Below are 27,708 nucleotides of genomic sequence, written 5' to 3' on the forward strand. Positions count from 1 at the left end.
GTGGTTAACTACAGATAAGAGTCTCATTAACTTTCTTTTTTGTTTTTTAATAATTTCAATGATTATTTTTCCTTGTACGTTATTAATCTTATGTGGTATGAAGGAATCAAACCTAAGGCCTCATGCAAGCTAGGCAAGCATTTTACCACTAAGCCACATTCCCTCATGGACTCTCTTGCCTGGGCTGATTTGGAACCATGATCCTAAGATCTCTCAAGCCTTCTGAGTAGCTAGGATTACAAGCATGAGCCTTGGCACCTGGCTTCTTCTTCTTCTTCTTTTAAATAAGTTACTATTAAGTAGTTATATAAAGGGGTTACAATTCCATACATCAGGTTATGAGGACAATGCTTCTTGGTCAATGTCATCCCTTTCTTCTCCCTCATTTTCCCCTCTCATCCCCATCCTCATGTTACACAGTTCATTTGTTACATAATGTACATTGATTATAATGACTACATTTATTCATCCTTCTTCCCTTGAATCCAGTTTTTTCTTTTTCAGATAGATCTCATTATGTAACCCAAACTCTCCATGAACTCACTATATAGCAAAGTTTAACCTTAAACTCATGACCCTCTTGCTTCAGCCTCCAAAGTCTTTGGATTACAGCTGTGAACCACTATGCCTGGCCTTACTTCTCATTTACAATTCTCCCGTTCATGAAGAGGATACATTCCCACACCCCTAATGGATACCTGAAGCTATGACTAGTACTTAATTTATATTGTAGATACTATGTTTACCTATATATAAATATATATCACAGCTGGGCAGTGTGGTGGTCATGATCTGCCAGCCTGGGCAGGGAAGTCTGTAAGACTCTTTTTTTTTTTTGGGGGGGGGTCCAGTCGTGGGGCCTGAAGTCTGGGCCTGGGTACTGTCCCTCAGCTCTTCAGCTCAAGGCAAGTGCTCTACCACTTGAGCCATGGTACACTTCCAGTTTTCTGGTGGTTTACTGGAGATAAGAGTCTCATGGACTTTTCTGCCCATGCTGGCTTTGAACTGCAACAATCCTCAGATCTCAGCCTCCTCAGTAGCTAGGATTACAGGCATGAGCCACTGGCACCCAGCAATTTTTGAAGTTTTCACTGAAGTAAGGAGACTGGGTCTATGCTTCCCCCAGGTAACTGGCCCTTGATTTCCTGATTGTTTCCCTAGATGGCTTGCTTTCCTATTAGGTTTTAATGTCCTGATCTAGTTTGCTTTGCTTTTGCATTTGATTCCACACACTCTGTGCAGTTTTGGCCTATAGAAGCTTTGTGCTAGTTGCTGCATTCAGGGTTGCTGGTCTTTGAGCCATAAGTCCACCAGCAGTCTTCCAGCTCTCCAATAAGGACTTATAATTTGGCCTCTTAAGTGGTGGCTTCTCCGTTTCTTGCTTGTGACCAAGTTTCCTTACAATAACATACATAGGATGTGTGCATCTGAGGTTTATGCCTGAATGTTTATCATTTCTGTTGTTAAGTAAAATTTTTCTTATAAGTTTTAAACTGTTATTTGTATGTATGTTCTATGTTGATACATTTACTTATTTAGCAAATCATTTTCCTTTGAGCAAAACAAGGTCTTTATAAATTCAGTTACAACAAATCCTATTAGTTCTAAATCAGATTAAAAAAAACTTACCTAAAAAGATCAAAAATGGTCAGGTAAGTATAAGCGGTTAAAGCTGCAAAACAACAGAAAGGTTGATTAAAATGTTACTTAATCCTTCCCTGATTCTTTCCTTTTTTCTTTCCTTCCTTTTCTCTTCCCTACTTCCCTCCCTTTTTGTGTATGTGTGTGTATGTCATTGCTGGGGCTTGAATTCAGGACCTGAGTACTGTCCCCAAGCTTTTGTGCTCAAGACTAATGTTCTACTACTTTGAATCACAGCTCTAGTTTCTGTTTTTTGGTAGTTAATTGGAGTAAGAGTCTCATGGAGTTTCCTGCCCTGGCTGGCTTTGAACTGTGATCCTCATGTTTCAACCTGCTGAGTAGGTAGAATTATAGGTGTGATCTACTGGCGGTAGCTTAAGAAAATATAGCTAAACAACTTGCTCATATCAGAAATTATATATTACCTAAAAAATAAGTTTGGAGTAGCTGTGCAACCTCATGCATTGGCAATTATGTAGTAAATTGATTAATATACAACCAAAATGGGCTTGTACAAAAGCTCACTTTAGAATCTGATTTATATCAGGAAAAATGAAGCAGTAAATGCATAAAGCCCTTTGACCATTTTTCTCCCTGCCTCTGCTATCTCTTGTTTGAAGAATTTGGGTTATATATATTTCAAAATACATTCAAGGTAAAGGAAAATATAGCTTTATCTAAAATAAAATATGAAAATGCAACTCCATGCAAGTATAAATAGTGACATACCTATACTGTTAGTAGAACTGCACCACATAAGCAGGAAGCCAGTGCATATCAAGTTTATGGAACCAAACAACAGTATCTTCCAGGACTGTGAAGAGGAGAATCATTATTATTTGCACAGTGCTAACAAATTTTACTGGGTCTGTAGATGTTGCTGCTTTTTTCTGATTGGTCATGGGGCTTGAACTCCAGGCCTAAGCACTGTCCCTAAGCATTTTTGCTCAAGGCTAGAGCTCTACCACTTTGAGCCAAGCTGCCACTTCCAGTTTCCTGGTTTAATTGGAGGTGAGAGTTTCAGAGACTCTCCTGCCTGGCTGGCTTCAAACTGCCATCCTCAGATCTTTTTTTTTTTTTTTTTGTCGGTCGTGGGGCTTGAACTCTGGGCCTGGGCGCTGTCCCTCAGCTCTTCAGCTCAAGGCTAGCGCTCTACCACTTGAGCCACAGCGCCACTTCCGGTTTTCTGGTGGTTTATTGGAGATAGGAGTCTCACAATCTCTCCTGCCCGGGCTGGAGTCTCACGATCTCTCCTGCCCGGGCTGGCTTTGAACCGCGATCCTCAGATCTCAGCCTCCTGAGTAGCTAGGATTACAGGCGTGAGCCACCAGCGCCCGGCTCCATCCTCAGATCTTAACCTGCTGAGTAGTAAGGATTACAGGTGTGAGCCATAGGCACCCAGCTTGATGTTGCTGTTTACTCTGATATTCACAAGAATAAGCACAAGTTCCTTCAATATATTTGTCACATTTTCTATATCTACCAAAATGATTATTACTCAAATTAATATAATAGACAAATTTAAAATAATGATTCCAGGGCTGGGAGTGTGGCTTAGTAGTAGAGTGCTTGCCTAGCATACATGAAAGTCTGGGTTCAGTTCCTCAGTACCATATAAACAGAAAAAGCTGGAAGTGATGCTGTGGCTCAAGTGGTAGAGTGCTAGCCTTGAACAAAAGCTGAGGGACAGTGTCCAGGCCTGAGTTCAAGCCCTAGGACTGGCAAAATAAATAAAATGATTCCAGAAGTGTTTTTTTAAACAAAAATTATTAAATAGTTGTACAAAGGGATTATAATTTTGTAAGTTAGGCTATGAGCATACTTCTTGGTCAATGTTAATCCAAAAGGGGATTTTTTTGAAGAGATGAATTCTAACATGGACTCCCAAAGAGCTAAGAAAACAATGCTTTATATATATACCATGTTGTCTCTACAAGTGCGTAGAAAGAGGTGATGAAAAGCTCATGGGAAAACATATAAGCAGTACGTGAGTATAGGCAAAGTAGTGTCCTCCATACTAATTTTGTAAGTGTTCTATAATTTTATAATTATACCAAAATAAAGAGCAATCTAAAAGTGATTATTTACAAATGGGACTGCAAATAGCCTTGCAAATAGTTAGGATTTAGTCAGGAAGAGAAGAAAGGGCATTACACAAATCAAGGCAGAAATAAAATAAAGTATTTTCAAGTATTTCCCAAGCTCTACAAACAGAGACCTATGCTTCCTGCAAAGCAAAGGAAAGAACTTCATGAAGGCTTTTGTTGTAAAGGTGAGGTGTCAGTTGATCTTAGAGCTCAGATGGAAGGTACAGGCTTAGAAAAGAATCACCTCTCTGATTCGACAAAACTAACAGGACTTAAGAAACAAAGAACTCCTGCTCATCTGGTTGAACCACTACTAAATATCCCCATGCTGCTGATCACATGTATGGTGTATAACATGTGAACACTGTTATATATTACAGACTGTGATAGACAATTTGCTCCAGGAAAGTTAGAATGAATTTATGACTTAGAAATTATGTAATCACTTAATCACAATCAAAAAAAAAAGAACTTCGGGGAAGGGAGGGAGGGAGGGGATGGTAGGGGTAAAACAATGGAGGGGCTAACAATGTTCAAGAGGAAGTGTACTCATTACCTCACTCATGTAACTGTAACCCTCTGTATAGTATCTTTACAATAAAAAATTAAAAAAAAAAAGAAAAGAATCACCTCTCTGAGAAAGAAGAGAAGGTAATAAAAGACGAAGAGAGACTGGAGATGGAAGGAAGTGAAGTAGCACAGAGCTGGTAGTCACAACTCTAGAAAAGCCACAAGGCAATTTTCTAAAATCCAGAGGAGAATCTCAGAAGATGTTGTGATGAGTATATTATTGAATATACTATGATTTTAACAGCTGGGTGCCTGTGACTCACACCTGTTATCCTACCTACTCAGGAGGTTGAGATCTGAGGATCACAGTTTGAAGCCAGACTAGGCAAGAAGGTCTGTGAGACTTTTATCTTCAACTAATCACAGAAAAAGCCAGAAGTGGAGCTGTGGCTCAAGTAGTAGAATGCTAGCCTTGAGCAAAAGAAGCTTAGGGACAGTGACCAGGCTCAGAGTTCAAGCCCTAAGATTAGCAAGAAGAAAAAGAAAAAGATAATAACAATAATTACTAGATTGGGTCTATAGATGTGTAGCTCGGTGGCAGAGCACATTCTCCCATGTATAAGGCCCTAGGTTTGATCCTTAGCCCCTGTGTTCCACCAAAAAAAAACCCCAAAACAAACAAACAAACAAAAACCCAGCATGAACTTTTGATAATGTTCAGAAATTTCTACAGCCAAGAACAGAATATCCCATGAAGGAGCATTAGGATTGAGATATCAGAGACCTGAGAAATGATATGAGGAAAATGATGCTGATACTACTGATATTATTTATTAATGACCAGTCATGGGTCTCGTAAGGACAGTGATTCTGTATGTCAGAAAAGAAGGATAGGGAACGTAAATTTCACTGGGTGTGGCAATGTGAACCTGGTACTATATAGAAGACAGAAGTAGCAGATTTGCTTATATATGTGGAGAAATGAGGGACAGAAAGGAGATGATCATGACTATATTTTTCTGACTAAGTATTCCTAAGCACCAGAATAATGAAGTGTGAAGAGGAAGAGTCTGAAGATCAAATTCAGATGTGAACATATTATGTTGAAAGACCTATTAGATATACAGATGGAAATACTGAGAAGTCTATTATATATAGGAATCAGAGGTAGGAGAAGTATTAGGGTTTGAAATACAAATATGAAATAGTGGCTCAAGAGGAAGAATGTTTGCCTAGCAAGTAAGAGGTGCTGAACTTGTCTGTTTAAATCCCAAGTACCTTGGAAGTGGTGCTGTGGCTCAAGCGGTAGAGTGCTTGCCTTGAGCTGAAGAGTGCAGGGACAGCGCCCATGCCCAGAGTTCAAGCCGCATGACCGACAAAAAAAAACAAAAACCCAAGTACCACAAATTAAAAAAAAATAAAAAATGAAGGGGAAAAAATTATCAAAGTCACAGCAGTCAGATGAAACCAGCCATTATTCCTAAATATATATAAACATAAAAAGAAGAGGTTGGATCAAGCTCACATTCCAAAACTCAGAGGCCAGAAAGAAGAGGGAAAAGTAGCAAAGGAAATTCCAAAGTAATGAAAAAGTCAATAGGAGAAAAATGAAAATCTGTTTCAAAATTCTAATAAAGCCAGGTATCACCAGCTCAAGTCTCCAATCCTTTAATCCTAGTTACTCAAGAGGCTGAGATTTGGGCTGGTAATGTGGCTTAGTGGTAGAGGACTTGCTTAGCATGCATGAAGCCCTGGGTTCGATTCCTTAGTACCATATAAACAGAAAAAGCAGGAAGTGGCATTGTGGCTCAAGTGGCAGAGTGCTAGCCTTGAGCAAAAAGAAGCTCAGGGAGGGCTGGGAAGATGGCTCAGTGGTAGAGCGCTTGCCTTGCATGCATGAGGCCCCATTCCTCAGCACCACATAAGCAAAAAGAAAAAAGCCGGAAGTAGTGCTGTGGCTCAAGGGGTAGAGCACTAGTCTTGCGCTGAAGAACTGAGGGACAGCGCCCAGGCCCAGAGTTCAGGCCCCACGATGACCCCCCCCCAAAAAAGAAAAGAAGCTCAGGGACAGTGCCCAGGCCCTGAGTTCAAGCCTCAGAACTGGCAAATAAAATGAAATAAAAAGGAGGCTGAGATTTGAGGACCACAATTTGAAGGCAGCCCAGGGAGGAAAGACCATGAGACACTTATCTCCAATTAGCCACCAAAAAGCTGGAAGTGAAGATGTGGCTCAAGTGGTAAAGCACGAATCTTGAGTAAAAAAACTCAGGGACAGTGCCCAGTCTTTAAGGTCAAGCTCCAGGACCAATACTCCCCTCAAAAAAAAAAATCAAATGAATAAAATGAGTTAGTGGAAGTAACCAAGTTTTAGGAACATGACTGGCAAAATGGATTGCCCCTACATAACTGGACAGTTCCCTCAGATATAGGAGGGAAGTGTTGCATGATTTGCTCATGATAAGATGTAGAAGGTTTTTTTGGTTGTTGTTTCGTTTTGTTCTGATTATTTCTTTTCTTTTCCCTAAGTGAAACAGAAAGGAAGATCAACATGTTTCAGATGGGTGTGGTGATGCACACCTGTAATCCCAGTATTAGGAGGTTGAAATAGGAGGATGGAGAGTTGGAAGCTAGCTAGTACCATACAACACGTTAAAGGACAGCCTGGGTTACATAAAAAGCTGGAGGCCAGCTTGGGAACACAGGGAGACTGTATCTCAAAACAAAATAAAACAACAAAGAAGAAAACAAAACAAGAAAAAAAGAAATAAAAAAGAACTGAAGTACTGCTTCTTTTTACCAAAGCAAAACAACTGTAATTCTACACTAAAGAAATACTTACCCAGCCCGGCACCAGTGGCTCATGCCTGTAATCCCAGCTACTCAGAAAGCTGAGATCTGAGGATTATGGTTCAAAGCCAGCCCAAGCAGAAAGGTCTGTGAGACACTTATCTCCAATTAACCACCAGAAAACTGGAAGTAGCACTGTGGCTCAAGTGGCAGAGCAATAGCTTTGAGCTGAAGAGCTGAGGGACAGTGCTCACTCAGGCTCAGAGTTCAAGCCCCATGACCAACAACAACAAAAAGAATGAAAGAAATACTTATCCAACATATAAAAATGAAGAATAGTAAGAAAGACAGTGATTTTTTTTTACCTTATTTTTTTTAATTTTATTTGTGAAAATACTGTACAGAGGGGTTACAATTGCATGGGCAGGATAATGCGTACATTTCTTACCAAGCATTGCAGCCTCCTCCTTTGTTTACCCTTCACATCACTTCCCAGCCTCCCCTCTCCCCCCCAAAGACAGTGATTTTTAAAAGTTGTTTATGCAATAATTAAAACTGAGGTAAATAACTTACAGGGCTGGGAATGTGGCTTAGTGGTAGAGTACTTGCCCTGAATGCATGAAGCCCTGGGGTCGATTCCTCAGTACCACATGAACAGAAAAAGTTGGAAGTGGCACTGTAGCTCGAGTAGTAGAGCACTAGCCTTGAGTAAAAGAAGCTCAGGGAGGGGCTGGGAAGGTGGCTCAGTGGTGGAGTGCTTCCCTTACATGCATGAGGCCCTGGGTTCGATTCCTCAGCACCACGTAAGCAGAAAAACCAGAAGTGGGGCTGACGCTCAGGTGGTAGAGTGCTAGCCTTCAGCTGAAGAGCTGAGGGACAGCGCCCAGGCCCAGCTTTCAGGCCCCACGACCGACCAAAAAAAAAAAAAAAAAAGAAGCTCAGGGATAGTGCCCAGACCCTGAGATCAAGCCTCAGAACTGGCAACAAAACAAAAAACAAAAAAAAGAAATAACTTACCCTTCGGTCAGCTGCTACAAGTCTAAATTCCTCTAATAACTTTCCAAAAAAGGATCTCTGTGGTTTTCGAAACAGATGAATTGTCCCCTTTGAAATAAAAGTATACAAATTAACATGTAAGTTATCTAATATTCCATTGTTCCTGTGATTGGACACAGTATTAACAAAAAATTTTATTGAGTGTTTTATATATGACAAGCACTTATTCTAAACACTTTATATGTGTTCATTGGTTTAATACTCAAATAACCCTATGAGGTGTAAATAATGTTATTAAATTGTCTAAAATCACAAAGGTGGGGAAAATAGCTGAAAAGGAATGCAAACCCAGGCATTTTAGCTTCAGATTGCACTGTTAGATGTGCCAATACTGGGGCTTTAACTTGCCATCTTGCAATCTCTCTCTCTCTCTCTCTCTCTCTCCCTCCCTCCCTCCCTCCCTCCCTCCCTCCCTCCCAATTGTTTGTTTGAAACTGGTACTTGAACTCAGTAGTACCTGATGGTTTCATTCATTGCTTTCAATACCAACTGAACCATAACTCCAAACCTAGACCTTGTAATCTTGCCTGGCTTTTTCACTCAAGACTGGTGCTTTGACAATTGAGCCACAGCTCCACTTCTGTCTTTGGTGGTTAATTGAAGAGTCTCACAGATTTTTCTGCTTGGGCTGGCTTTGAACTGTGATCCTTAGATCTTAGCCTCCTGAGTAGCTAGGATTATAGGTGTGAGCCATTTGCACCCACCTAAGATTGCACTTTTGATTTTTAAGCAGGTAAGGCAAGAAAACCTTATAATCTGAAAAATACCAGGCCCAGAAATAAAAAGGGCACATGTTTTCTCTCATATGTGAATCTTCTTTTTTTTGTTTTTTGGTCCGGTCGTGGGGCTTGAACTCTGGGCCTGGGTGCTGTCCCTCAGCTCTTCAGCTCAAGGCTAGCACTCTACCACTTGAGCCACAGCGCCACTTCCGGCTTTTTTCTTTTTGCTTATGTGGTGCTGAGGAATCGAACCCAGGGCCTCGAGCATGCAAGGCAAGCACTCTACCACTGAGCCACTTTCCCAGCCCCTCATATGTGAATCTTCTAATCAAAACACAACCTCCCAAGTAAACACACACAGAAGCACATGCTTATATACACAATTCAGAAGACCATAGTATATGCAGGCGTGAACCTTTCAAACAATTCACATTCATTTACTAAAATGAGTATCAGGAAGATGAATGAGAGTGTATGGGGGGGAGTTTAGTGGGAGGAGGTGGATGAATAAAGAAGCCACAGGACTAATACAACAACACTTTCAATATACATATGTGATAAAGGAAACAAGAAATGTAAAATGAATCTGGAGAGGAAGCCGATGGGCTGGGGACAATGCTGGAAGTGATGATCAGAAGCCCTGAACACTTAGGTGGACCGATTAAATTGTAAACCCTTTGTACAACCTTTTGAAGTTCAGAAAAAATAAAACAAGCAAATACAGCAAAACTTTGATAGTTCACCTAACTAAAACTAAACAAATGAAAGTCCTGGCAACTATTAAAGGAAAATCCCTGAGATTTTTCTTTTGGACATTCAGTCAAAGCATCTGACATCCTAGCTAGTCTCCATGGCTCTTGCTAGTACACAGCATGGGACTACCTGTGGTTCAAGTAATAGAGTGCCAGTCTTGAGTGAAAAAGCTAAGGGATAACACCCAGGCCCTAAGTTCAGCCTCCATACCGGCATACACAAAAACGTAAAACATAAAACTGGCCAGGTATCAGTAGCTCACATTTGAAATCCTACGTAGGAGGCTGAAATTTGAGAATTGCACTTGGAAGGCAGCCTGGCCAAGAAAAGTCTGAGACTCTTCTCTCCGATCAACCATAAAATGCTGCGAGTGGAGCTATAGCTCAAGTGAGAGTGTTAGTCTTGAGCAAAAAAGCTCAGGGAGAGAGCCCAGGCTCTGAATTTAAGTCTCAATAATGGCACATAAATAAATAAATATTTGACATAATTTTATGCATAATTTTATCTTGGAGTGGGGGTGTGGTATAGACCTAAGGGGAAAAAACCTATGTCTATAAGGAAAACTACAAGGCAGAATTTAAATTGTATGCTATAATTAATTGAACTCCTACTTTCTGGCAATAATGGGAATATTAGCGAACAATACTATGCTTACTAGGTGCTAATCATTCAAGAATATTAAACTTTTTACATGCTGAAAAGTCATGGCCCTACTGACTTACTTATGTGACAAAGTTTCCAAGAGCAAGTAGTTGTTTCACCTTGGGGAGAAAAGCCTTTCAGGATTGTCAAAAGGTCATACTTAATAATTTGATTACTAAGTGCCACCAGATACCTAAATATTTGAATTTTAACAAATGCTTTCTTTGATATAACAAAAATATTATAGTCTATCTCAGTGTAGTTAACTAATTAGACTGAAATACTAAAGTCCTAGAATGCCTTGGAACTAGGGTATTAATGTGAAAAACTTTCTGATTCAATTCAAATGAAGGCATGGTTTTCCTACATTGTTAAAAAACATTTCAGTATTTATAAGTATGTATATTCCAGCTGGGCATGGTGGCTCACACCTGTAATCCTAGATACTTAGGAGGCTGAGATCTGAGGATCCCGGTTCAAAGCCAGCCCGGGCAGGAAAGGCAGTGAGACTCTTATCTCCAATAAACCACTCACAAAACTGGAAGTGGTGCTGTGGCTCAAGTGGTAGAGAGCTAGCCTTGAGCTGAAGTGCTGAGGGACAGTGCCCAGGCCCAGAGTTCAGACCCCCAAAAAAGCAGAAAATGCTGGGCTGGGAAGGTGGCTCGGTGGTAGAGCGATTGCCTTGCATGCATGAGGCCCTGGGTTCGATTCCTCAGCACCACATAAGCAGAAAAAAAAAGCTGGAAGTGGTGCTGTGGCTCTAGTGGTGGAACGCTAGCCTTGAGCTGAAGAGCTGAGGGACAGCGCCCAGGCCCAGAGTTCAGGCCCCACAACCAGACACACACACACACAAAAAGCAGAAAATGCTGTTACATTGTGGTATAAGAAAATATTTATAACTGTTGATGCTCAGTGATATGTACTTTTATGTATGAATTTTTTCATGATAAAAAGGAATAACTAAACCATTGTGCATGTGTGTGTATTCCTGCGTGCATATGCGTGCACTTGTGTTTCTATCCTGAGGCTTGAGATCAGGGATTGGACTGTGGTCCCTATGCTCAAGGCTTTACCACTTAAGCCATAGCTCTACTTACAGATTTTTGGTGGTTAATTAAACCAGGATCCTAAGAGCCTCTAGAGTGCCCAGAATTACAGGCTTGTGCCATTTGTGCCTGGCTCAGCAAGGTTTTGTAAAAGATAAAGTTCCTGGGCCGCGAATGTGGCTTAGTGGTAGATTGCTTGCTTAGCATGCATGAAATTCTGGGTTTGATTCTTCAGTACCACATACACAGAAAAAGCCAGAAGTGGCACTGTGACTCAAGTGGTAAAGTGGTAAAGTGCTAGCCTTTGAGCAGAAGCAGCTCAGGGATGGTGCCCAAGCCCTAGGACTGGCAAAAAAAAAAGATAAAGCTCCTGCTCCACACTGATCAAAGTTCCAGAACAATCAAACACTATATTAACTGTCAATATCAGGACAAACTCCGTATTTCGCAATCTAAAATCCCAACTTTGTAACAACTTTATCCATTTCTTTCTAATTCTTATTCCAGATAGAAATCTTTAAATGCAGCTTATCCCATGAGCACTCCAGGCTTGTCTAATCCAAGCTCTCCCTCAGATGCCTGTTTCCTCATAGTACCATTTCATGTGTCACTTTTTCTTTTTTTGGCCAGTCCTGGGCCTTGAACTCAAGGCCTAGCTCTATTCCTAAACCCCTTTTGCTCAAGGCTAGCACTCTCCCACTTATACAACAGCACTGCTTCTGGCATTTTCTGTGATTAATTGGAGATAAGAGTCTCACAAGACTTCCCAGCCTGGCTTCCAACTGTGATCCTCAGATCTCAGCCTCCTTAGTAGCTAGGATTACAGACTTGAACCACCAGCGCTTGGCTCAGTGTCAGCTCTTATATGAAGTCTAACTACACCTAGTGGGGCTTTTTTCCCCTCTCTATCAGCAAGGCAAAATTTACTTTTGCCCAGAAGGGTACAAGCAAACACTAACCTAGTGCTTTTGATGGTACTCTGATTAACTACAGGAGTGTATTCATCTTGCTATCTTCCAGTATAAGTTTTTAGTAATTTCATTAACGACAATGGCTACACTGGCTTCACATTTTTTCTTGCTTGCTTGCTTGCTTTCTTTCCTTTTTCTTTTGACTAGTCCTGGGGCTTGAATTCAGGGCCTAGGCACTGTCCCTGAGCTTCTTTTAGCCTAAGACCAGCACTCTACCACTTGAGCCACAGCACCATTTATGGCTTTTTCTGCTTATGTGGTACCAAGGAATCGAACCCAGGGCTTCATGCATGCTAGGCAAACACTCTACCACTAAGCCACCTTCCCAGCCCATGGCTTCACATTTTCTAAGAACACATGTTTTTATAAATAAACACAGCTCATAAAGGTGTTTTCTAAATATCTTTAAAAAAAATCAGTGAGGTGTGGGTGTAGCTCATGTAGTAGACTGCCTGTCTAGTAAATGCAAAGCTAAATTTAAACCCCAATACTGCCTCACCCAAATAAAAATAAATAAAAAAATCACCATGTGCCAGTAGCTCGCCCTGAGTTAAAGCTCCAGGACCTGCACCAATAAATAAACCTTAGGGGATGGCTCAGAGTTGAATGCTTGTTTAAAAAACAAGGCTCAGTTAGGTGCAGGTGGCTCACTTCTGTAATCCTAAGTACTCAGGAAGCTGAAATCTGAAGCTCATTGTTCAAAGTCAGCCCATACAGGAAAGGCCATGAAATTCTTATCTCCAACTAACCACCAAAAAAAAGACTGAAGTGGAACTGTGGCTCAACTGGTAGAGTCTTGAGCAGAAAAACTCAGGGATAGCATCCAGGCCCTGAATTCAAGCCCTAGGACTAGCACAAAAACAGTAACAACCAAAAAGGCTCTAAATTCAATCCCCTGGCAACAGGTAGACAGAAAGACACACACACACACACACACACACACACACACACACACACAATTCTCCTGTATCACTGTTACAAGCACAAATATTTATTATTCTATAAAATATATTTATTTAAAAACTTGAGGGGGGTTGGAGATGGGAAGGGATGGGAGGGGGAAACAAAGAAGGAGGCAACAATGCTTGATAAGAAATGTACTCATTACCTTGCTCATGTAATTGTAACCCCTCTGTACGGTATTTTCACAATAAAAAAACAAACAAACCCTGGGCCAACCATTGTACAATCAAGCATCTGGGAATACCATGTTTTAATGAGTTTACAGTCTACACAGGGAGAAAGACAAGCAACTACATAATTCTAACAGTCTGGTATGAGATATAAACACTACTGATAATAAGCAGAGTCAAATTTACATGTTAAAGCTGTACATAAAGAAGGTATATAATTTAACTCTTTATTTTCCCTTCATCTTCATATCCCTTCATAAATGTACTGTGGCGCTCTATCACTTGAGCCACACTTCTAGATTCTGCTTTTTTCTAGTTAATTGGAGATAAGCCTCTCAGATTTGTATACCAGGGCTAGCTCTCAGATCTCTACCTCCTGAGTAGCTGGGATTATGGGCATGGGTCACAGTGCCCCACTCTTTATGAGTGTTTTTAGGTGGCCCCACTCTTCATGAGGGGCAAGCTTTTATGGTGTGGTTTTTATCTTTATGGTATGGTTTTTATCTTTACATGATGAAATTGTTGCTTACGTATTTAAAAAAATAGGTATTTTAGTGATTGTATAGTTTGAATTTAGGGCTTCATTCTTACAAAAAAAATGTTGGGGATGGGGAAAGGCTCTTCTCTTTTTTTTTGGGGGGGGGGTCAGGTCGTGGGGCCTGAACTCTGGGCCTGGGTGCTGTCCCTCAGCTCTTCAGCTCAAGACTAGCGCTCTACCACTTGAGCCACAGCGCCACTTCCGGCTTTTTTCTTTTTGCTTATGTGGTGCTGAGGAATCGAACCCAGGGCCTCAGGCAGCCATCTTCCCAGCCCAGAAAGGCTCTTTTGAAATAAAACTGAGGACACATAAGGGTTACACTGATAAGCATGGGAGTAGGTGAAAGAATAAGTTAGGGGGCTGGGAAGTTGGCTCAGTGGTAGAGCGCTTGCCTTGCATGCTCGAGGCCCTGGGTTCGATTCCTCAGCACCACATAAGCAAAAAGAAAAAAGCCGGAAGTGGCGCTGTGGCTCAAGTGGTAGAGTGCTAGCCTTGAGCTGAAGAGCTGAGGGACAGCGCCCAGGCCCAGAGTTCAGGCCCCACGACTGGACCCAAAAAAAAAAAAAAGAGAGAAAGAAAGAATAAGTTAGGCAGATAGAACAGCATATACAAATTAGGTACAAAGGTCCAGTTCCTAGATTTGCAAGCTATTCACTGCATCAGAATATAAGCAGGCATTGTGTCTGTGTGTGAAAAACAGGCTGTCAGGAGGAGAATCTTGACTATATCATACATGTCTTGAGGGTCGGGGTGGAGTTACACCTGATGAAGGGGAGAAACTAAGCAAGGAATTGATACAGTCAAATCTTAGAAACAGTGGTGATGGTTTTGAGGGCTGTTTGGTATTTACCCATGTTCTGTGTGCAAATAGGATTACAGATTTTTTTTTTTGCCAGTCCTGGGGCTTGAACTCAGAGCCTGGGCACTGTCCCTAAGCTGCTTTTTGCTCAAGGTGAGTATCTGAGCCACAGTGCCACTTCCAGCTTTTTCTGTGTATGTGGTACTGAGGAATCAAACCCAGGGTTTCATGCATGCTAGACAAGCACTCTACCACTAAGCCACATTCCTAGCCCCAGGATTACAGAAAAATTACAGATGATATTGTGAAAGAACTTTACGATCTAATTCACTTAAGAAACTTTGAGTGTTAACTAAGACACAGAAATATGCCTTTCTCATAAATAAGGCCATCAAGAAGTTCTTTGTTTTTTATGAGTTCTTTCTGATAGTTTCCAAAAGCACACAAAAAAATTGTGTTTCAGCTGGTTCTGTGACTTGAACTCAGGGCTTGGAGGCTGTCCCTCAACTTTTTTGCTCAAAACTAGCGCTCTACCGTTTGGGCCACAAATCCACTTCCAGTTTTTTGGACAAAAGTATTTCCTGCCCAGGACTGACCTTACATCTCACATCTCAGCCTCCAGAATAGCTAGGATTACGGGCAAGAGCCACTAGCTCCAGGTTGGGCTAATACCTGAACAGTAAAAACCACAACTACCTGCTTACCATTAGGTAACAAGTTGTTTTGTAGTCCAATCTGGCCACATCCTCAAAAGCACCATCACATCCAGCTCTTACCTTCAGATAAAACTGAGACCGAACTACTGGATTGCTAACCATAAAGCAACTAATTCCTTTAGTCAATCTTACAGGAAATACCATATCCTAACAGCCTTAACACATACTGGGACCTAGCATTCTTTCCTACTGGTGCAGAAGTAAAGATCTATCAGCACCTTTACTTCGTCGAGACACTGGTCCTAATGAAAGCTGTTGCTGTATTAAGCTGTCTGCCACTCAATCGATCAATTTGAGCTGCCGAATAGGGTGTCATCGTTAAAACCCTACTGCTTTTCTTTCTCTTGACATCACCACCGCTGTTGCATCGATATTATGGTTGCTGTTGCTACAGCTTTCCTTTCTGCTCTGTTGTTAGTCGGTCTCGTGGCTGCCGACGCTGGTCGAGAGGCTTTTGTTTTGTTTTCGCGCTCGGGGCCTGGGCGCTGGGCCCGAGCTTTCGCGCTCAAGGCTGGGCGCCCCACCACTTGAACCACAGCGGCACTCTGGCTTTTTGCAGTTCCGAGGAATAAGAGTCTCACGGTCTTGGCTGTCCAGGCTGGCTCTGGGACCCTCGGACCTCAGCCTCCTGAGGAGTGGGGATTCCAGGCGTGAGCCGCCGGCGCCCGGCTAATTCATTTTTACATCCAGGAAATGTCCTGATGTTGAAAACTCGTCCAGGGGCGAGAGGAACCGAAAGCTACCCCAGGGCCTTCTCTCGGGGGCCCGACTGTGACTCGGAAGACCCCCGAAGAGCCCTCGTGCGAGCGGCTGTAAGACCTTCATGCCCCCGCGGACAGGTTAAACGACCCGTCCACGACACAAACCCGCAGCCCCCGGGGCCAACTCACCATGATAAGGAGCCGCACAGCTCCCGCCGGAAGATGCTCTGGGGGGCCCTGTTTCCAGGGGCGGAAGGGGAGGGGAGAGTGACGCTGATTGGCTGCGAGGGCCCGCGGAGGGCGGAAGTGCGTGCCCCGTCGTCGGAGTCCCGCCCCTTTTTCCCGGCGGCCCGTGGGGCCGTGGCGGTCGCTGGCGTGTGGACTTGGAGTCTTCGCGGCGGCTGTGGCGGCCGAGAGCGCTTTCGCGTGTCTTGTGTGACTTAGTTTATGAATTAGGTAGTATCCCCGCTTTTGTAACTGTGCCTGAGCCGGGGGAAGGGTGCACAGCTGCAGCTCTGGCTCTGTGACCGGAAGCCGGGGCTAAGTGATGGGAAAAAACAAAAAGAACGAGAGGAAACTCGAACCTGTCGCGTGCTAACATGGGTGTGCCATTCATGAGCTCGGAGTGCCTGTAGAATACGCCCTAGGGGCCCTGTAAAGCGAACTTCAGTCTAGAAGCGATACAAATAGTAAACACCTTGGTAAAAGAAAAGCGCAGGGTTAGGAAGTGGCTCATGGCGGAGTGCTTGCTTGGCCTGCGTCAAGCCCCGGTTCTCCAGCACCACCGAAGGAGAAAAAGCCAGAAGTGGCGCTTCGGCTCAAGTGGTAGAGTGCCAGCCTTGGGCAAAAGAAGCTCAGGGACGGTGCTCAGGCCCCGAGTTCATGCCCCAGGAAATAAAAATAAAAGTCTTATAAAACTGAGTTACCACCCGTGGCGAATGCCTGTAATCCTAGCTACTTGGGAGGCTGAGATCTAGAGGATGGAGGTTTGATGTCAGCCCAGGCAGAGATTGCTAGACTTCCATCTCCAACAAAACCAGCAAAACAGGGCTGGAAGTAAAGCTCAAATGGTAAAAGAGTGCCTGCCTAGCAAATGCAAGGCCCTAAATTCAAACCCACTGAAGGTGAAGAGAGGGAGAACAAAGGAAGTAGAATATGGAGCACATATATGTCAGGAAGAGATGAGTGGAAGAAAGGAAAATTTTATGTGAATACATACTATAATGTAGGAAATAGAGTAATGCTATAGAGAATAGGTGGCTGATTAATAGTGGTGGTCTGTAAAGCAATGAAGTCTAACTTCTGAATGGCAAGTCTCTGGAAAAAAACTTTTTAGGCAGATAAACAGCCAACTCAAATGTTCTCAGTTAAAATTTGGGCTTATTTTTAGATCTGAAAGGTGGCAGTATACGGCAGAGCATGATTTCTACTGAATGAAATGGTATTTTCACATCATTGTAATGTCAAAAGTTTGGGGCCATTTTTATAAGGAGTTATTCTGTGGAAAACAGATGGGAAGCATATTATGAAACTAGTCCAGACAAATCGTTAGGCATAATGGTTGGAAACCCCTTTAGGTTGAAAACCAGTCATTTTTAAAGATTGCCAGTTGCCCATGGCTCATGCATATAATCTTAGCTACTCAGGAAGCTGAGATCTGAGGATTGTGATTCTAAGCAAGCTTGGGCAAGAAAGTTTGTGAGACTTATCTCCAACTAATCAACGAAAAGCTGGGAGTTGAGCTGTGGCTCCAGTGATAGAGTCCTAGCTTTAAGCAAAAAAGTCTGAATTCAAGTCCAAGCCCCAGGACCGGCACAACAGCAACAAAAAACAAAAATCCACAGATTCTCCTGTCCATGTTTCTCATTCCAGACTTCCCCTAACCAGTATATGAAAAATTTTCTGTTTCTGACAGTCCATACTAAACTGCCTATCACTGCAGATAACCATACTACCCTCACTTGGCCTCTGTGCCAACAGGTCCTCCTCCCCACTACAAACACTGATCTGAACTACTGCATAGAATAGAGGTTAAAACAACAACAACAAAAACCAGGTCAGAGACTCCTTACAAAGGTTTGCTTGAAACATTGACTTTGATTGGCATCTGTAAAACTGGAATTAGGAAAAGGTTCCCCTATTGCCTATCAGTGACTCACTATGCCCAACACTTTCATGTTACTTGTGGGTGGAGAAGCTAAGTGCATCCTGGTGACTTCACTGAGTATCTTTAACCTTTAGATTTGTCTCACCTTCTAAAAAAATATTTTTGCTAGCCTGGGGGCTAGAACTCTGGGCCTGGGGGCTGTCCCTGAGTGCTCAAGGTTAGCACTCTATCACTTGAGCCACAGTGCCACTTCCAGCTTTTTCTGTGATTAATTGGAGATAAGAATCTTAGGAATGTTGCTTTAGGTTTCTGTCCAGTTCATAGATGATGGGAATGTCAGTTGGCAGGTTCAGCTCTATGATGGCCTCTTCAGAGACCTTTCAGATGCTTGATGATGCCCTAGAAGGCTGTTGCCAGGTTGGATTAGATCTCCCCTTCCTGAGTAGCTAGGATTACAGGTGTTCACTACTGGTGCCCAACTTGTCTCTTTCAATTACTTCTACTAACCCAGAAGGGTTTTTGTTCAGTTCCCTCTGTGTGTGTAGATATAAATGGATAGATCTATATTTTCCTTTTATGTAAAAGTGAGTGTAACACAAAAATGTATATCAGGATTGATTCCAACCATCTGGAGTCACCACCTCTGGAGTCATGAAGACACAGCTGTTTTGAAATCACTATACAGGACACTTTCACCTTCCATTGGAATGACTCCAGCTCCTCAACAAGGACCTGATGACCAAAACTTAGGACTGGGTCCAGGCTCACAATGAACTGTCTTCTCATTGGTCATGCCATGACTTGGTTCCTGCCTAATCCTTACTCAAGCAGGTCCTTAGTAAACAAAGCACTAGGAAAAACTGGAATTACTATCACTCAACCCTCCTGAATATAAAATGAGCCTTCCCTGGGCTCAGGCTGCAAACCTGCGCCCCAAAGTGACATTCTGACTAAATTCTATGAAGGGAGTGGTAGATACAAGAGACAATGGCTAAGAGTGAAAATGGGAGCCACTGGTCCCCATGTGCAGCTACCTACAATTTAAGATCTACAGAGGTGGTGTGAGGTACAGAGAAATGAATGGGCAGGGTGTTCCATGGGGGTAGCAATCAGCTGTTCGCCTTCATTTCTTGGCCTTCCCCCGGGCAGCAACAGCTACCATGGCTTTACACATGGTCTTTGTCCCAGGGAACTGCATGGGTTTGATGGGCTTTAGGTTTCTGTCCAGTTCATAGATAACGGGAATGTCAGTTGGCAGGTTCAGCTCTATGATGGCCTGATGACGCCCTAGAAGGCTGTTGCCAGGCGCTGCAATCAGAACCTTTTTCCCCTTTAATCTGGGGGACAGTTTTTTCATTCCAGAAGGGCATGCTCTGGCAAGAGTATCTTTCAGGCTCTCATAGGAGGGTAGCTGATCCTTACTGAGGTCTACATACTTGCAATCCTTATTGATGCTGCTGTAGAACGAATGGTCAGGCTCCATTGGAGGTAGTGGGATGTTTATTGAGGCCAGTCAGGCCCTCCCTGCCCAATAGTGCTGCTTGCTCATTGAGGTGCCAAGTCTTCGCCACTGGCAACCATATCTTGCAGAGCCTGCCCGCAGGGCTCAGGTGTGCATGGTACCAGTCACTAAAGTGGCTGTCCAAGTTTCAGGCTCTCTCACCATGCTGGATCATCATGTTTGTAGGTAGGCAGGTTGGCAGGCTTGGGATGCAGCACTGAATGGTCTCACTTATTTTTAATCCCTTCTTTCCTTGATTCCATTCGAACCAGTTGTGTATTTCTTAGGAATCCACTGTATTTCCCTAGTGGCTTTTCTTTTTTCTTGCTAGTACTGGATATTGAACGTTGGCCTATGGCTCTTACTGGGCTTTTTCTGCTCCCTACTGGCACTGTATCTTCTGAGCCACACCTCCATTTCCCTCAAGTATTTGTCTACACAAACAGACTCTTAATCTTGATCCTTAAATCTCAGTCTCTCACAGGAATGAACCAACTGCGCCCAGCTCCTCCCTTCTACTGCTTCTCAAAGTACAGGTACAAAAGACTAGCATTGTCCTACATATCTCAAACCTCTATTTTTCTGTGCTTTGGTTTGATAATTGACATGTCTTCCAGTTCAGTTTTTCCAGTGTTCATTTTAGCATTACATCGGTCTAACAATTTACTTCAGATACTTTTTGCTTCAGATTTGCTTCAGACTTACAAGTTCTGCTTGAATTGTATCCCCATGTAAACTACAGAAGCTTTCCGATAAGCAACTGGTGTTGGGGAATGGACCTCTTCCAATATGGAGTCTGTACAGTTACTGTGTTGGCTGTTCTCCAGAACCTTCTATCCACTGCTTTTTATATTTTGTTCAGAGTGTATAACTTTTATTGGCAAGAATTACAAAATGCTAAGCCGGGCGCTGGTGGCTCACGCCTGTAATCCTAGCTACTCAGAAGGCTGAGATCTGAGGGTTGAGGTTCAAAGTCAGCCTGGGCAGGAGAGACCGTGAGACTCCTATCTCCAATAAACCACCAGAAAACCAGAAGTGGCGCTGTAGCTTAAGTGGTAGAGCGCTGGCCTTGAGCTGAAGAGCTGAGGGACAGCGCCCAGGCCCAGAGTTCAAGCCCCACGACCGACCAAAAAAAAAAAGAATTACAAAATGCTCCATCACCACACTGCAACCTCTGAAATCTCAAAAAGTTTTAAATTAAAAATTAAAGGCAAAATAAAGTTCATCATTTATTTACAATTCATTAGGATAAAAACCCAATTAATACGGATGTATCCTTAAGTTTCTCTGGAGAGAAGTACAAAAGACCTGACTAAAGTTGAGACAAGCATAAAGGAAAGTGAACTGTAAATGATTCATTTACCAAAAGAATTAGTTTTTGTACAAAATATAAAGAATTTTACACTATAAACAAAGACTGCTTGTATACATACTTAAATTAAGATTCTTTTTATATGCTTTTCTTTGAGTTCTCCTTGAGCACAAAACATATTTGCAATTCAGAAGGATAATAACCTCAATGGGCAGACTGTCTCAGAAAAAGCTTTTACTTCTAATATATGTGGAAAGATCGGATTATTTCCTTTGACTCAAAGTCAAATAATCAGTAAGCTTAATTTTCAAATCTGCCATATTGACACGAAGAACATACTAGTGTATAATGTTTATGCATCATCTTTTAGGAATATAAGAGAGATCAAGACAAAATCGAAAAGGTTACAATCTAACAATTCAGAAAATACTATCTTTACCAAAAGAGACCAAGCCAATCCCTTACCTCCTACTATATCATTATTTAGTTTTCACTACTGTCCTACTTAAGAACCACAGGTTAAAATAGAAAATAGTTCTCTAGCACTAACTGAACTTCAGACTTCATCAGCAAAGAAAAATTTATACACTGATAAATATTAATACAGTAAGGTAACTTCAACTCAATGTTAATGGTACTAATGACATATTTAATATCTAAAACTTGTTACTTAAAATCTTTCCTAATAGAAATGTAATAATCATGAGAAATTAAAGATTATGTTTAAAAGGTTGAGTTAGACCTACATAGTACTTCAACATGATTAGCCAACAGTCTAATATTCATAATATTAATCCTTCCTAATTGAAAACAAAATGAAATTTTGAGCTTTACTAAAATGCCTGAAATTTGGGATTTTCCAATTGTTTTCATCATATACACCTAGTTACCTATCACCTTTATTTTTTAATCAGTATTTAATAAACTTGCTTTAATGTTTGAGACCTTCAAGGTACAAACCTTCAAGGTTTGGCTCTTGTGGATTTCTCTCCTATTTTTCCTCTCATTTTTTATTATACTGGGAGTTCTAAAGACACATGACTTAAGCTATGGCAACACACAGCATATGATGCTAAGAAATCATATATCTTCTCTTCTTAAATCTTTAACAATAGCAAGAATAAAATTAAGGAGAATGTATATTTTCATTATAAAATTCTTATCTAGTAGGGCAAGTGTTTTTATTCCCTCGTAACAGTTTTGCTAAATAAAAACAATCTTCATTACTACTACAAAATTATTCTTTCCACCCATGACATTTTACATAGCATTCTTTAAGCACCAAAGAAAAATTCTGTAAACAAACTTTTAGCCAGTAAACTAGGGGCAAACATCTATTTGCCTTTATTATATCTGAAAGGCCATGATACGAATTTCTACTTCCTACAATGCATTTTCATAATAAAAATGCAGGCATATTTATACAAACAAGCAGAATTATTGTACAGTTTGTGGAAACATAAGGTAGATCAACAGACTAGAACTTTTTAGTTAAACTGAGCACACAAAATCTATAAAATGTATGCAATTATATAAAAATTCAGTATTTTAAGCCTCATTGAAGGGATTCATAATTATTAAGAATAAAAGACGGTAGTTTCACTCATTTGTAATTATCCTGTAAACAGTAAGAAATAAGCAAATTAGAAATGTATTAGCTCCAAGTATTTCCCTTCTGTCAGATGGAACCATTTTTATAGCAGTTACAAATGGCTCTTTTAAATATCAGAATAATTCCAGCAGAAAACAAATACTATCTGGAATAAGTTAACAGTCTATAATAAGATTTCTGACTTATTAGAAAAAAAACACTGCAGGAGGATTTATCTACCTGTAATATGACAGTAACGAGAACCTTCTCTATTTTACTCAATTTGCTTTGCTGCTCTTGAATTGCTTCCTAAATTGTCTCACAGCAGGTAATAAGACAGTAAAAAACAAAACAAAACAAAATAAATGTTTAATTACTAAATGTGTAAAGAAAAAAGCCTCAAAATAGCTTTTTCCTACTTCTATTAGAAAAACTTTTCATTTGGCACTCTGGATTTGTAGAAAGAAAAGAAGAAAAAATAAACTAAAAGAATGTTTGGTATTCCAATCACAGATAGGTAAGATGACAGTAGGAGAGAAAATTAAGAAAAAAATACTATTTTAAGAACAAACAAACAAAGAACAAACAAGACAAACCACCAAAGGTGTCTTCTACCATCACTGTCTCTGAAATACTTTCATTTGCATCCTGATATACAGATTATTATTTACATTTGATTACATTGGTAAAGTAGATCAGATTCATTTTTGTTGTGCTCTAACTTAACAGTGCCCATTGAGATAACCATAACCATCAACAAAATTTTCCATTCACATTGTATATTTTAAGTTTGTTTTCTCATTCACCTTCAAGTTGACTGCACAAATAATTGTAAAACTCTGAAAAATCCTGTAAACTTAGGCTGAGTCTATAACTGATAAATATTCATTGAAGATGTGTTTCTTCTTAAGTAAAATGCTCTGCAGGCTTTCAAAGTCAATTTTTTAAACGGTGGTATCTCCAAAGTCCTTGTTCCAACGTATGTATGCCTCCAAGGTTTGAGGACTCACACTGCGTTTTATCTTTTTCAAGGATTCAGTGAAATCAGACAATCGAATATTTCTCATCTAGATTTAAAAAAAGAAACATAATATCCATAATAAACACATTAGGTGTAACTATTTTGATTAATTAAAAGTGTAGTATTTATTTATCTTATAATACAAACAGTAGAAAATTATGCCAGGGCTGGGAATGTGGTTTAGTGGTAGAGTGCTTTCCTAGCAGGCATGAAGCCCTGAGTTCAATTCCTCAGTACCACATAAACAGAAAACGCTGGAAGTGGTGCTGTGGCTCAAATGGTAGAGTGCTGCTCTTGAGCAAAAGAAGCTCAGGGATAGTGTCCAACCCTGAGTTCAAAAGCCCCAGGACTGGCAAAAAGAAAAAAAAAAGCCAAATATTTTAATGTATTTTCTATTATTACATGTTAAACAAAGTTTCTATAGAAGACATCTTATAAAGCCACTATGGTAACATACTTTATTACTTGTTTAGTTTCATAGGTATGGGCATTCTTCCCTCCCTGCCTCCTTCATTGCTCCCCTCCCTGCTTCCTTACCTCCCCTCCTTAGTGGTTCCTTCCTTTCTTATTTTTTGTGCCACTACAGGGAATGAACTTAGGGCCATGCACTCTTGTTTGGCTTTTTTTTTTTTTTTTGTCAAGCCAAAAGGGTTGTGTGGAGGTGGGAGGGAAAAATTGAGGAGTGCAAAGTAAGGAGTGACTTTTTTTTTTTTTTTTGCTCAAGGTTGGTGCATTACACTTTGAGGCACAGCTCCACCTTCAATGTTTTGCTGGTTAATTGGAGATAAAAGTCTCTCAGGCCTTTCTGTCTAAGATGGGTCTTGATTCTTAGATCTCAGCCTCCTGAGCAGCCATGATTTCAGACATCAGCCACTCATTCCTAACTGAATTTTTATTCTTATGGACTTTATAAAAGATAAACATGGTTTGTCTTATCTAAATTTACTTAAACACACATAAACACACCGGGACACAACAATCATAGGTATATACAATTCTAGCATACAATTTCAGAGACCAAACTACATGTTTACCTCTCATTCTATAAACAGGAAATAAAGAATATAATTCCTTAGCCTTTATGCAACAGGTGCTTAAAATTTACTTGGGTGGGGCTAGGAAGGTGGCTTAGTGGTAGAGCGCTAGCCTTGAGCTGAAGAGCTGAGGGCCAGCGCCCAGGCCTAGAGTTTAGGCTTCACAATGTGGGCTGAGGAATACCTACTCCTTATATAAAAGTTACTTAAATTAATGGGAGACTGAATAAAAGCTAGACATCTCAGCCTATACTTTGCATCAGTACTCTGAGGACTTGTCTCCTACAGCTATCTTGGAATCTAGGAGGGACAGGCTTAGTTAATAATTATGCATAACTCTCCAAATCAGGTGGGGAGCTCAAGTTAACACTTGTTTTCCTCACATAAACCAGTCAATCTTCTCATCCTTTCTCTTTCTGACTAGGTAAGGAGTAAAAGACTAAGAACATGAGACTATTTTCATAGACACATTACTTTCAAGTTAACCAGTTAATTTTTAAAAAAAAATTCTAACCAAATAAAGTAAAAAAAAAAATCCTGACAAAATTATTAGTCTTACAGAGAACCAAAAGAAAAGATAGTAATAATAAAATAGTATACCTCACTTGCAGACATGTTCTTCACCTGTTCAGGTTTCAGTTCTATAAAATATAACAGTAAGATACTTAAAAAATAAAAAAAGGAATTGTAAATTGCTTAAGAGCAGAAAAGTACAAAAATCTAGTACCTGGTTAGTACAAATCACTGTATTAAAAGAGATACATATAAACATCACACTTAGACATTGTTACAAAAAGATAATCTTTGTAAGACATGGGAGATAATTTCTAATAATTTCTCATTTAATTTCCCAACAATAGAAATCACAATTTGTAAGATATATATTTTTAAAAACCAGTCTTGAGTTTTGAACTCAGGACCTAAGCACTGTCCCTGAACTTTTGTGCTCATAGACTTTCCTGCTCAGACTGTTTATGAACTATGATCTTCAGATTTCCGCCTTCTGAGTAGCTAAGATTACAGGCATGAGCCACCAGTGCTTGGCATTTGTAAGAGAATTAATTTTAAAGAATGTAATTTTCTTTTTCTTTTCCTTCCTCTTCCCTTCCTTCCTTCCTTTCTTTTCTTTCTTTCTTCCTTTCTTTTTTGTTGCTTATTCTGGGGCTTGAATTCTGAGACTCACACTCTTACTTGGCTTTTTTGCTCAAGATCAGTGCTCTTGCCACTTGAACCATACCTCCACTTCTCACTTTTTGCCGGCTAATTGGAAGTTAGTCTTATGGGATTTTCTGCTGGGTTGTCTTCAAATCATAATCTTCCTGTCTTTTTTTTAATATGTATTTTTCATTGTAAAAATATTGTACACAGGTGTTACAGTTACATGAGTAACGTAATGAGTACATTTCCCATTTGAGCATTGTTTCCCCCTCCTTTGTTTTTCCCCTACTATCCCCCACCATCCCTTAATCTTCCTGTCTTAACCCCTTGTCTAAGTAGGATTATACAGGCAAGAGTCTCCAGCACCTCACTCATAACTTGTTCTTTTAATAAGGTATTTAGGTTCTTGGAGGAGTCATGGCTCAAAGGGTAAAGTGCCTGTCTAGCACACATGAGATCACAAGTTCAAATCCCAGAACTGTGAAACATTTAAAACTTTTTTTTTAATCCTAGATTGTTTTCAGCTTCAAAATAGTAACTAATATTGTAAATAATACAAACAGAGGTTGGGAAGGTAGCTCAGTAGTAGATTGCATGGATAGTATCTGTGGGGCTCTAGGTTCAATCCCTAGCATGGTCAATAACAAACAATATAGCTGGATGCTAATGGCTCATGCCTGTAATCCTAGCTACTTAGGAGGCTGACACCTGGAGATAGAGGTTCAAAGCTAGCCAGAGTAGGAAAATCCTTGAGACTAATATCTCCAATTACCACCAAAAAGCCAGAAGTGGAGGTGTAGCTCAAAGTGATATAGTGTTAGCCTTGAGCATAAAAGTTGAGGGACAGCATCCCTACATAAGACCTTTTCTTAACTGAGGGCTGGGTGATGCATGCATTATCTTATTGATGACAGGAAACATCAAATGGGGAATGGCAAGACTATATTTTAAAGAAAACCATGGCAAAAAAAAAAACCAAAAAAAGTTGGAAGCATGACTCAGCAGTACAATGGTGCCAAGTAAGTCCTCTGTTTCAACCTCAGTACCATAAACAAAATAATAATAATTAAGCTAGGTGCTGGTGGCTCACACCTGTTATCTTAACTATTCAGGAGGATGCGATATGAGGATCATGATTCAAAGTCACCCTGAGCAGACAGATCAGAGTTATATCTCCAGTTAGCCAGCAAAAAAAAAAAAAAAATGGAAAAGGAACTATGTCTTAAGAGGTAAAGTGCCAGCCTTCAGCAAAAAAACTAAGAGACACTGCCTAAGCCTTGAGTTCAAGCTCCAGGACTGGAAAGCAATACACACATGCACACATGCACACACACACAAACTCAAAATAATAAATGAAAAAAAAATATATATAGTATTTGGGGTACATAACACTTGCAAAAGCAAAAGAGAGGGAGGCATGACTAAAATAGTAGAGTGACTGGTTTTCAAGCACAAAGCCTGAATTCAAACTCTAGTACTACAAATAAAACACACACACACACACACACACACACACACACAGAGGTGTGTTTCCCTTGAGCTCTTTTTTCTTCCCTAAAATCAAGAAGTGAAACCCCAGGAATCATGGTCCACTGATTCATGGGTTATTTTTCTATAGTCTATGAGCTAAGAATGGTTTTATAGTTTTAAAAGGTTGCTTAAAAAAGATGATGACAAGGGGCTGGGAAGGTGACTCAGTGGTAAAGCACTTGCCTTGCATGCCTGAGGCCCTGGGTTCGATTCCTCAGCACCACATAAGCAAAAAAGAAAAAAGCCGGAAGTGGCGCTGTGGCTCAAGTGGCAGAGTGCTAGCCTTGAGCTGAAGAGCTGAGGGACAGCGCCCAGGCCCAGAGTTCAGGCCCCACGACCGGTCGCCCCCCCTCCA

The 27,708-nt window shown here is 40.8% G+C and overlaps 2 protein-coding genes and 1 pseudogene across 4 annotated transcripts in view; all 3 read right to left on the reverse strand.

Annotated features, from left to right (window-relative positions):
* The window catches only part of Slc30a6 (solute carrier family 30 (zinc transporter), member 6), a 48,297-nt gene extending 31,957 nt beyond the window's left edge, over positions 1 to 16,340 (reverse strand). The window contains exons 1-4 of the mRNA XM_013013799.1: positions 16,289 to 16,340; positions 8,043 to 8,129; positions 2,371 to 2,455; positions 1,630 to 1,672 (exon numbers count right to left, since the gene is read on the reverse strand). Of these exons, the coding sequence (XP_012869253.1) occupies positions 1,630 to 1,672; positions 2,371 to 2,455; positions 8,043 to 8,129; positions 16,289 to 16,291 (218 nt within the window). The 5' untranslated portion in view covers positions 16,292 to 16,340. The remainder of the gene's footprint in view (positions 1 to 1,629; positions 1,673 to 2,370; positions 2,456 to 8,042; positions 8,130 to 16,288) is intronic.
* A 2,989-nt stretch (positions 16,341 to 19,329) lies between these two features.
* On the reverse strand, positions 19,330 to 19,707 carry LOC105983576 (annotated as a pseudogene).
* Positions 19,708 to 20,923: 1,216 nt separating this feature from the next.
* Spast (spastin) overlaps positions 20,924 to 27,708 on the reverse strand; it is a 57,069-nt gene continuing 50,284 nt past the window's right edge. For all 3 annotated transcript variants that reach the window (XM_013013722.1, XM_013013723.1, XM_013013724.1), the window contains 2 exons: positions 25,266 to 25,306; positions 20,924 to 23,677 (listed from right to left, as the gene is read on the reverse strand). In XM_013013722.1, the coding sequence (XP_012869176.1) occupies positions 23,555 to 23,677; positions 25,266 to 25,306 (164 nt within the window). In that variant the 3' untranslated portion in view covers positions 20,924 to 23,554. The remainder of the gene's footprint in view (positions 23,678 to 25,265; positions 25,307 to 27,708) is intronic.

The sequence above is a fragment of the Dipodomys ordii genome, unplaced genomic scaffold (assembly GCF_000151885.1).
Source record: "Dipodomys ordii isolate 6190 unplaced genomic scaffold, Dord_2.0 Scaffold20, whole genome shotgun sequence".
NCBI lineage: Eukaryota > Metazoa > Chordata > Mammalia > Rodentia > Heteromyidae > Dipodomys > Dipodomys ordii.